At 41.5% G+C, this 11,564-nt stretch overlaps 1 protein-coding gene across 2 annotated transcripts; it reads left to right on the top strand.

Annotated features, from left to right (window-relative positions):
* The first annotated feature begins 1,108 nt into the window (after positions 1-1,108).
* On the top strand, positions 1,109-7,165 carry LOC106582888 (protein FAM83D). Of its 2 annotated transcripts, none has more exons than XM_014166475.2 (4): positions 1,109-1,547; positions 3,678-3,845; positions 4,106-4,230; positions 4,419-7,165. In XM_014166475.2, the coding sequence occupies exons 1-4, from the start codon at positions 1,275-1,277 to the stop codon at positions 5,434-5,436; spliced, it is 1,584 nt and encodes a 527-aa protein (XP_014021950.1). In that variant the 5' UTR covers positions 1,109-1,274; the 3' UTR covers positions 5,437-7,165. The 2 variants fall into 2 exon arrangements, with proteins under 2 accessions (XP_014021950.1, XP_014021949.1); XM_014166474.2 differs by having other exon boundaries at positions 1,110-1,757.
* Positions 7,166-11,564: the final 4,399 nt, after the last annotated feature.

Genomic DNA, 11,564 nt, shown 5'->3' with positions numbered 1-11,564 from the left:
GTCATCCCCAAAGCCAAAACCTGCTTTGGCCGCCTTTCCTTCCAGTTCTCTGCTGCCAATGACTGGAACGAATTGCAAAAATCACTGAAGCTGGAGACTTATATTGCCCTCTCTAACTTTAAGTATCAGCTGTCAGAGCAGCTTACCAATCACTGTACCTGTACACAGCCCATCTTTAAATAGCACACACAACTACCTCATCCCCATATTGTTATTTTTGTTGTTGTTGCTCTTTTGCACACCAGTATCTCTACTTGCACATCATCATCTGCACATCTATCACTCCAGTGTTAATGCTAAATTGTAATTATTTCACCTCTATGGCCTATTTACTGCCTTACCTCCCTAATCTTACTACATTTGCACACACTGTACATAGATTTTTCTATTGTGTTATTGACTGTACGTTTGTTTATCCCATGTGTAACTCTGTTGTTGTTTTTGTCACACTGCTTTGCTTTATCTTGGCCAGGTCACAGTTGTAAATGAGAACTTGTTCTCAACTGGCCTACCTGGTTAAATAAAGGTGAAATAAAATAAATTTAAAAAGAATGCAACCTAAAACATTATTCATGTAGACTTAGATGCACTATTGTAAAGTGGTTGTTCCACTGGATATTATAAGGTGAATGCACCAATTTGTAAGTCGCTCTGGATAAGAGCGTCTGCTAAATGACTTAAATGTAAAATGTAAATGTAGACTACACTGTCCCGCCTAAATTGTTCTGTTGTCCCGCATTTAGGTATTTTAAATGTGGTCACCCTAGACATGATCAATTACTTTATAACACAACTAACATAACTTGATAACACATGGTTAACTGCGGTAATGATTACCTGGTCTAATTTTAAATACTGAAAACGTCAATGTCATGGTAAGTTCAGCCAAATAGGCTTTTGCTTATTTTTATCATCATATGATATACAGTACTTTAGGGCAGGCCTACCTATAGGCCTTTGTTGTGTCAAAATATAGACTGCAGTATACTACGGTAGTCCAGGAATTTGAAAGTGGATACAGGATACAAGGGTTTGTTTGGCTTCAAATTCAAACTGCTGGCCAATGAGCGAGCGCGTTTAGCAGAGCGCTCTAAAGCGCAGGCTTGTGGACACAAATCTGGTTGCACAACTTTCGAGTAACCAATGCCTACTACGGATGGGCTGAAACTGAGTTCAACGCAAAATACAAATGTGCTTCTTCTGGCTACATTGTTTCACACGTCAAGGAGGATCCCTTAATTTAGTGGTTACTGTATATTCTAAAAAGTAACATTATGTCTCAATCGCAATGTTTGGAAGATTCACCTGGAAGGTGGCCGTCAACAAGACAGGGAAATTATTTGAATGTACAGGAGTTGTACAACGAAAAGCACCGATTAGCGTTAGAGGAACTTATTTCAGGTGGAGTTAATTCCTTTCTGGATTTTCTAAGCAAAGAACAAATTCCGAACTTTCTATCAGATGACGAGATCAAACAGATTGGCGGTGCAGCGGTGGTCCCACGCTGTGCGTCCCTCCAGGGGGAAGACGTGATTATTGAGCAGTCGGTAAGTAGCTCCATGGACTGCTCCTCCGTGACTTACTTTCCCGAGGTCTCAGACGTGGAGCCACCGCTGTTGGAAATCGGCTGGCCCGCCTTTACATCGGGCTCTTACCGAGGAGTCACTCGTGCTGTCGCACACTTCCAACCCAGCTATGGGGAATGCATCTATAGTTGTAAGGAAGCTGCGAGAAGAATGATAAAAAGTGCCAAGGAGGTAATAAATGAACAAAATATTAAAATGGTCACCAATAGGCATACCACGTGTTGAGTTCTATGTGTGTTGTTTAGTGATACAGATGAATGTTATAGGCATATATGGAAGGACCCATTTTGTATTTGACTGAATTTGGCACACCTCGAATGTAAAATTCAAACCAGCCATGCAGGGCCGGCTCTAGCCGTTTATGGGCCCTCCTAAGCGAGATTTGGTTTAGATAACTGGCTAGTCTTATTTACTAATCTAAAAATTGTTAGTTGACATGGCTAATTGAGTGACTGCATATCAATCGAAAAATTGCTGACACACAATCAAATGTCAAACTTTCACATTGTGTGTTAAACTATTGTGACTCACAACAGTAAATTGAGACCATGAGTGGATTTCTCAGTTTTAAAGCAAGTGTTTTGCTGTTCTACACATTTTACCATAGGGCGGAGAGAACATTTTTAAATATTATAGCAAATGCCATGCAATTCTACTCATTTTGGGGTGGAGAAACATTATTTCTGTTTTAAAGCTATTGGCAATTCTACACATTTTGCCATGACTTATGCCATGTTAATGATATCTTAATAAGAGTGACTAACAAAATCAATGCTGTGCACCCTGGAGGTCAGGGCCCCTTGGCATGTGACCGGTGGTATTCGGCCATGTTTACTACAAGTTTAGATAGTAGGCTAGACTAATTTACCAATCTAAAAATTGTTAGCTGACGCCTATGTTTGGTTTGGGCTAAATCGAGTCCGGTCCAAAAAACATCTGTGGTCATTGAAATCAAGGCCAGGTCGGACGGACCAGATTTGTATGTCTTTTCAACGTCCTTGGAGTCGGACGGTGCACCCTGGGTGATTGACTGGTCTGGTATATAAATATTTGTGAGGTCTGGATTAACCTTTATACTGTTTGATGTTCAGCTTCTCAAAAGCACAGTTTTTTTTTCTTCTCCTTTATAATTCACAGATTCTTATAGAAAACTACATTACCCGTTTTGAAGAGCAGTAGATACTTACTCATAAAGGTCAGACAAAAGAAAGAACCCCATTAATGTTATTCACATGTTCAAACTCAACACATTTCTGGACATGTTGGAACTGTCAGTTTGATGCAGTTTCCTTACCATCCTAATGAGTTAACGTTCCAGAATGAGGAAACGGCTCAAAACTCCAAGTCTGTTGTTCAGAGGAGCACCTACAGTAATAGTACATCAATGAATGTGTCTGAACATGCTTTTCACAATGTTTGTGTGCTCTTTTCTTAATGCTTAGCCTTGGTTGTCGATCTGCCTATGCGTGCAGGTGCGCTGTAGGTAGGTTTACAGCTAAAGTGGAGAAATCAGGTTTGAGTTGCAGTGAACTGAATTTCTCTCTGCTTCAGGCCTTATAGTTGCTCAGCATCAGTTTGAGAATAACAATTTAGAAAATGCCCCAAAGGGCCCTTGATCTGTACACTATTGAGTTATTATCCTTGAGAGGGCACTAGAAAATACAATTTTATCAAGAAAAGCTAACATCATTGCAACACATTTCTAACCTGCTTCTGAAGAACATGAGGTCAGACATCAGCAGGAGTTCTAAAAGCACCTCACAATGAGCCTGATTGTCCCTGTCAGAGAAACTCATTTGTTTGCTGACCAAGCATTACATATGATTGCAATTGGCAACATACCACAGTTGACTGCAAGTGAGGATCATTTAAGTACACATGACAGAGAGTGTGGCCAATTGAGGAGCTGGCTCAGTGTTTTCTCCTTCTTAATGTTTGATTAAGACCTGGTTTGTGGGTACCAGCAAGTATAAGAGCCCATTCAGAGTGACCCTGCCTCACAAATAGTAAGTCAGAAGAGCAGCCTCTTTAAAATTTCAAACCTGACCTGAATGGTGCTTTGACTAACCAATGATTGATCTACCATTACAGGTGATTGCCATAGTGACAGACTCTCTGACAGACCTGGACATATTCAAGGATCTTCAGGAGGCGTGCACGCAGCACAGAGTTCCAGTCTACATCCTGCTGGAACACTCCTGTATGCCCGCATTCCTCAAAATGTGCAACAACATCAATGTGCGCCTGGACGAGCTTCGGGTATGTGGGTGTGATGACCTTTGTGTCGTATCTCCTATAAGCACCAGGATAAGCCATGATTACAGTTTCAATGCATACCTAGTTAAGTAAAGGTTCAATAAAAATAAAAGGAAACTGATGGTCATATAATGCATTGTTTTCATGATCAATGGAAACATTGCTTTTTTATGACTTAGCATGATCATGCTGTCTGCATGTTTTATAAGTGACCAGAGACTGGCTTGTATTTCAAACTGTTTTTGTTTCATTCCTCATTAAAGCAAATGCGAGTGAGGACCATAACTGGGGGTACGTACTTCATGAGATCAGGGGCCAAGATTACTGGAAAGGTTCATGAACGGTTCATGTTGATTGATGGGAACAGAGTGGCTACAGGCTCCTACAGGTAAAGACTTCCTGCTTTACTAACAAGGCATTATACAGTATAGCATTGAAAAACGTCCCGCGCAATAAGCAATAAAACATTACTGAATACTTTCCCCTTGTATGAATCATGCTACTGTAAGTGATGTAGCCATCCTTATTTGACTGAAATGGGGTATACAACTGTAAAGCATTTTGGTTAATTCTTAGGTTCAATTGGACTGATGGGAAACTAAACAGCAGCAACCTGATTGAGTTGTCTGGCCAGATCACTGAGAACTTTGATGAAGAGTTCCGCATCCTGTATGCCCAGTCCATGCCTGTTATTACCAGGGGCCCAGCCAGTGCCCGAATCAGTGGCATCTACGACCACCTGCTCATCAAACTCCCCGTCACGTCATCCCCTCAGCCGGCCAGAGAAAGGCCCCCAGTCGAGCCTGTCTGTCTGGAAGTATTGGGAAAAATTGTCTGTCGGACCAGCACACCCAGCCGGACCCAGGCTGTGGCAGTGCTGCCACCCAGAGAGGACACTGGGGAGAGGGGCTGTAAGAGCAGCCCGGTCTCAGACTCCTCCACCATAGGGGAAGACTGGATGGAGCAGCAGCACATGCAGGAGATCCTGTCTGGAAGTGCTGCCCAGTGCCTGCCTACAGGTGACCCTGCCACTGTCACAGCAGCAGTGGATGTGCTGGTCACACCCCTCGTCACTCCTTGTCATGTCTCCACCCAGACCAGCTGCCCCACGGTGGACAGTGGAGTGCAGACCGATCTGACTCAGTACACTAACCGCCTCTCCCCCAACAAGGCTACAGCTACCCACTTTACCACCACCAATAACCAGACCGACAACATCCAGAATGAAGCTGCCTCCTCAGATTCCATCTCTACCTCCCCCAGGCAGCACCTCACCCCCCATGGGGTGGACCATTGCCCTGCAATCCGTCACTGTACCTCGCCCCCCGATGGGAACCTGAGGGAGTGTTTCCACAAGCTGACCACAGAGCGTCAGCATCACTACTCCAACATCCGCTCCAAGCTGGAGCACATGGGGACCATGCTGTCCCACCGCCGTGAGCTGGTAGACCTCACCAACATGGCCCTGAGGCCCGGGCTGCATAGAGCATGCACGTCCCAGAAAGAGTGGGAACAGAGGCAGGGGCATAACCCTGGCCTGCTGATGGACAGTGTGGGCATGGACACTTGGCCAAGGGCCAGATGTCTACAATAAAATAACTTATTGGGCTGCAGGGCCTTGGAGATGATGGGTTTTGTGGAAAGGGTTCTGTGTTTTGTAGGTATACACTACCTGAAACAAATGGGTTTAAAGGGCAATATGAAATATTTGAGGATTATTCTTCCTTAGTCTTAAGATTTTGAAAGTTCCATACATGGCCAAAAGGATGTGGACACCCCTTCAAATTGGTGGATTCGGCTATTTCAGCCACACCCGTTATTGACAGGTTAATGAAATCTAGCACACAGCCATGCAATCTCCATAGACAAACATTGGCAGTAGAATGGCCCATACTGAAGAGATCTGAAGAGATCAGTGACTTTCACCACCTTCGCCACCTGCTATAGCTGCTCCAGTCAAATGAAAATGCTGTTATTGTGAAGTGGGAAAGTCTAGGAGCAACAACGGCTCAGCCGCAAAGTGGTAGGCCACACAAGCTCACAGAACGGGACCGCAGAGTGCTGAAGCCCGTAGCATGTAAAAATTGTCTGTCCTCTGTTGCAACACTCACTACTGACTTCGAAACTACCTCTGGAAGCAACACCAGCACAAGAACTGTTCATCGGGAGCTTCATGAAATGGGTTTCCGTGGCCGAGCAGCCGCACACAAAATCACCATGCGCAATTCCAAGAATCGTCTGGAGTGGTGTAAAGCTCACAAATCTGGGTTTGGAGTACACTACCTGCACGAATGCATAGTGCCAACTGTAAAGTTTGGTGGAGGAGGAATAATGGTCTGGGGCTGTTTTTCATGGTTTGGGCTAGGCCCCTTAGTTCCAGTGAAGGGAAGTCTTACACTACAGCATACAGTGACATTCTAGATGATTCTGTGCTTCCATCTTTGTGGCAACAGTTTGGGGAAGGCCCTTTCCTGTTTCAGAAGGACAATACTCCCATGCACAAGGTGAGGTCCATACAGAAATGGTTTGTCAAGATCAGTGTGGACGAACTTGACTGGCCTGCACAGAGGCCTGACCTCAACCCCATTGAACACCTTTGTAATGAATTGGAACGCCGACTGCGAGCCAGGCCTAACTGCCCAACATCAGTGCCCGACCTCACTAATGCTCTTGTGGCTGGATGGAAGCAAGTTCCCGCAGTAATGTTCCAACATCTAGTGGAAAGCCTTGCCAGAAGAGTGGAGGCTGTTATAGCAGCAAAGGGGGGGACCAACGCCATATTAATGCTCATGATTTTGGAATGAGATAGTCTACGAGCACGTGTCCACATACTTTTGGCTATGGAGTGTATGTGTTATTGTGTCTGTATTGTGATGCAGCCTTCTTGTTATTGTCAATCTGTCCACTTTCTTTCAACCCTGTTTGAACATGACTACTTTAGAAATGTACGTTAAATGGCAAGAGATCGGCCACAGATAGACTGTCGTTTGGCCTTGACCATTTTTGCCACGAAATTGAACGTTTTTAAGCATGGACATTGTGCAATAAGACACAATCTGTATAGTTTTTATGAAAAATATTTTATTGAAACAATAAGATTGTCCAATGATTTATTTGAGAAACACTAAGGACAATTCATAAATTGATATTTTATGACAATTTTAAGTGAGCTATTTTGTCTGCTGTAACTAAACTTATTTATGCTGGATTCTAACATGCAGTCTAACTTAATCTGAGTACTGAGAAAGTATAGGTTTTATGATATCAATTAATGTACTTTATTGCTGACACAATGAAAATAAAGGAGTACTTGATTTATTTTATCTGTTTTCAGTCATCACTTTTCTTAATAAATGTACACTGTCCCATTCTCATAATGAGTACTTCAAACCAGTGACCATGTGTCTTTAAGCCCAATTCTTAATGCTGCTTTTCATGAAATTGCTGATCATTATATTATGCGACGTGATCACTATGGAAATGAACAAACAAGTGACAGTGGAATCACTTCCATTTTTATGAATAATAATGTTGAGGGCAAAAGCACTTTAAGTCTCATTCATCAGAATATTGTGTTTATATAGTTATTTTATTCATTGATTGCTATACAATATCTATTAGCCATTGTGTGGTGGTTGGGTTTATTGGAACCCTCTGCCACTGGTCTCAATTTAACAGCTGGGTATGTGTGGGCCACTTTGCAAGGGAAATCATCTCTTCACCCTGAAGCCTTTGCTTTACATGTGGTAGACATTCATCCAGCAAATATTTTCAGAGTGTATGTCAAGGGAAGCTAAGCAACAGCACAAATAAAGTAATGACACAATAGCAATACAAGTATTACACTAGTGTATGTCCAATATTACATCATATGTAAGGCCTTGTACTATACTGCTATAGTTCAGAGTGCCATTTGGGTTTGGCAAGAACATTATTTTTTTTTTCATCTGAGCACAAAGGTCCTGAGATGATCAAGCCAAGATCTTGGCTCCTTTAAAAAATGCTGCCCTCAAATGTGTTACTCAGAGTTTTTGTGTGAGTAATATTTAACTACATTCAGGATGGACACCGTGACTGGTACTATGGGTTAAACTGTGTCCCAAGATTGAAGTCTGAAGTTATAAACCAGTTTATTGTTTGGGATTTCCCATTTATTTGTAGATACTTTTGATATATAATTTATGCAATTTTACAAAAGGAATACATTGGATGGTGTAGAGTTACCTACAAGTATGATAACACCCCTTCATTATTTTGCGAACTGTAGCTAACATTATCACTGTAGGCCTATTGCCTCATAACTAGAATCTCCATAAAATATGACCATATTATTGCAGTAATAACAATAAAAAAGACATTAACAGCAACAAATCAGTTTTTATTTAGTTTATTTAGAAGCCAGCAGGCTCAATTTACTTTCCCAAAATAAGGCAGCCATTTTACCAACTCACTTTCAGGTTTGTATATTCATCCCCACAGGGCAGCATATCAGAACCCACTCTATTAATTTATGCAAATGGTCCCAACCTAAGGGATTTGATCTGTGAGTAAATACACTGGGTGTATTGTGAGAGAAATAAATGAGATTCTAATTGGGTGCTGTAAGACAACCAATGTGTTTGTAATGAAAAAAGTGGCAGGGGTTCCATAGCATAGTGCTCTTTGCCTTTTAGGTTTTTACTCATTTGTAAATAGCATCTTCATGGCAAGATGGCGCCGATAGACATGGTCGCCCTGTTCATGGCTCCTAAGCAACTTTGCAGTATTTGTTTTTGTGTGTGTGTGTTATTTCTCACATTATTAGCTCAGAAGTCTTTTCCATTAATACATACAGCCGGAAATAACATTTAACAAGCATTTCTCTACACCCTCAATAACATCTGCTAAATATGTATATGGTAGCAATAACATTTGATTTGATTTGCATATCCTGCTACACAGTGACAGTATGAATGAAATGTATATCATTTGGTCTATAATTGAATTACTTGTTTTCAATTGCAAGTATATCCTATTTTCAAAGACTGATAGGCTGCTATTATAATAATTTATTTGTTTTCAATAGGACTTTGACGGGAAAGACAGGCATTCAAAGATTGAAATTAACAGTAGGGTGTGAACTGGCTTTTGATAAGCAATTCAGGTAGTGAAAGCCAGTCTCTTCACAGTTCAAATCAAAATTGATTTGTCACATGTACCGAATACAACAGGTAGACTTTACCGTGGAATGCTAGCTTACAAGCCCTTCCCAACAATGCAGTTATAAAATAGAATAATACAAAAATAGTAACACGAGGAATAAAATTGAGCTATATACAGGGAATTCCAGTCGCAGCTCAATGTGCAGGGGTATAAGGTGTTTGAGGGAGATACAGTATGTCCATGAATGCAGTGACTAGGCATCAGGATAGATGAGAGTAAAATAGAGAACAGAGTAGCAGCAGCATATGATGAGTGTATTTGTGTGTGTGTGTGTATATAGTGTGCATATACTGTATGTGCCATTCAGAAGGTGAATGGGCAAGATAAAATATTTAAGTGACTTTGAACGAGTTATAGTAGTAGGTGCCAGGTGTACCGGTTTGTGTCAAGAACTGCAACGCTGCTGGGTTTTTCATGCTCCACAGTTTCCTGTGTGTATCAAGAATGGTCCACCACCTAAAGGACATCCAGCCAACTTGACACAACTGTGGGAAGCATTGGAGTCAACATGGGCCAGCATCTCTGTGGAATTCTCTTGACACCTAGTAGAGTCCATGCCCCAACAAATTGAGGCTGTTCTGAGGGCAAAAGGGGGTGCAACTCAATATTAGGAAGGTGTTTGTAATGTTTTGTACACTCTGTGTATAGTCTTGTGAGTGTGCATAAAGTCAGTGCAAGATAGGTTTAGTGCAGATAGTCTGGGTAACCATTTCATGAACTATTTCGCAGTCTAATGAATATTTTGCAGTCTTATGGCTTGGGGGTAGAAGTTGTGACTGTCACAAAGTTTGACCATGTTCAATCAAAGCATTCATTATGAACTACTATAATGATCTACTATCATTTCTAAGTTACTAATGACTAAAACCAAGAGTGAATGCTGTCTGAAACCAGTACCGTGTGGGGTTAAAGGGATCTTCCTGATGATTCATTTCATCAACAGTACCTCGTCTCTGCCACCAGAGAGAGCTCTAGCCTTGTTTATATCAACATTACATACTGTATGTTGTGGTCTATTGTGTCTGTCTCCAATTCCTGTAAAACTCGAGGACCGTTTCTTTTGTCTGGTTACCACAACAGTCCATTGATACATGCATTTTCAGAAGGACCAGCTACTGTAGTAATTAATTCCTATGGAGAAAAACACTGCAATTTGTACACAATCATTGGATCTTAACTTCTTTCTAAATTGACAGATTTTTTGAATCTCAGGTAAATGACAATTAGAGTCCTTTTACATGTCCTCTTTAGGTCATTTCTTTAATCCCAGGAGGGCAGAATATTTCCTGATGCATGCTGGGTAATGTCATTTTGGCTGTCATAGTGTCTGCCAGAAGGTGTAACGTTGTGTCCCGACACAAATTGAATTAAAATATAATCAGATTAGTAACTAAGAGTATACCATTGTCTATTACCTTGAATCACAATTATGTAAATGAGAATTAACCTTGTGCTTGTCTTTTTTGAAAGCAACATCTCAATCTCCTGTATAATCACTGTTTTCAATCTATAACTGAGGCAGACATGATGCATGCATGCCAGGCATACTAATGCTTTGTGAATTAACCTTTTTGTGTCTGGTAGGTCACAATTGTTCACTTCTGGTTTTATTGGTCAGATAAGGTGCACAGTGTGTGTGCGTTTGCGAGTGTGTGCTAGGGAATTCCTCTCACTCATAACATCAACAATGTAAGTTCACACACTATTTTGCAGGAATCTTTAGGAATGAGAAAAGTTTAGGGCAAGGGGCACCCTTCTTTTACTTTGTCAAGTATCTCAGTACCAAGCCCACCCTGTCCACCCCCCACTGATCTCTTATTGAACAGCAAAGATGGGGGTGAGACAGACAGTAACAGCCATCCCCATTGATTATTGGATTGGTTTCCATCTCCCTGTAGATTTATATACACTCCCTTGGTGCCTGGGTGCTGAGGTATTAGCTGCTCTTCTCTCTGTAGTCTAAGTCACACATTTGCAATGACATTCCTTAGAGGGTGATTTGAAGAGCGCACAGCAAAGTATGTACACTCATCCTCTGTGCAAATTTACTCAAATTGTTTTAATACCCATTTCAAATTTGGGGTTTATACTGCAAACATAAATTAAGGCAGTTTCTGGTCACCACAACTATCTGGTTTACCCTGCTTGCGTAATGTTTATTTAATTTGACAGACATAAATGGCTCTCCTGATGGCTAAAGTAAACCTCTCAATTACCCTGAACACTTCTGATGAGATTAGCTGTTGATGACTTGACCTCCAGTTAGTCAGACTGTGAGCTACGGTATGGACATTCCCACAGGCATCACTCTGTCTTTTGCATTTGCCACTGAATTTCATCTGTATTTTTACTGCATGTTTAACCAATTATCTCTCCCTCTCTACACACACACACTCTCTCTCTCTCTCTCTCTCTCTCTCTCTCTCTCTCTCTCTCCCTCGCTCTCTTATCTGGTATCAGCCTGAATAACTTGGTCTAAGCATTTCATTTCAGAAGGCTACTAACTGTTAAAACACCCTG

This window comes from Salmo salar, chromosome ssa22 (genome assembly GCF_905237065.1).
Source record: "Salmo salar chromosome ssa22, Ssal_v3.1, whole genome shotgun sequence".
Taxonomy (NCBI): domain Eukaryota; kingdom Metazoa; phylum Chordata; class Actinopteri; order Salmoniformes; family Salmonidae; genus Salmo; species Salmo salar.
The sequence above is the reverse complement of the archived record's forward strand: the minus strand, read 5'-3'. Positions and strand labels throughout refer to the sequence as shown.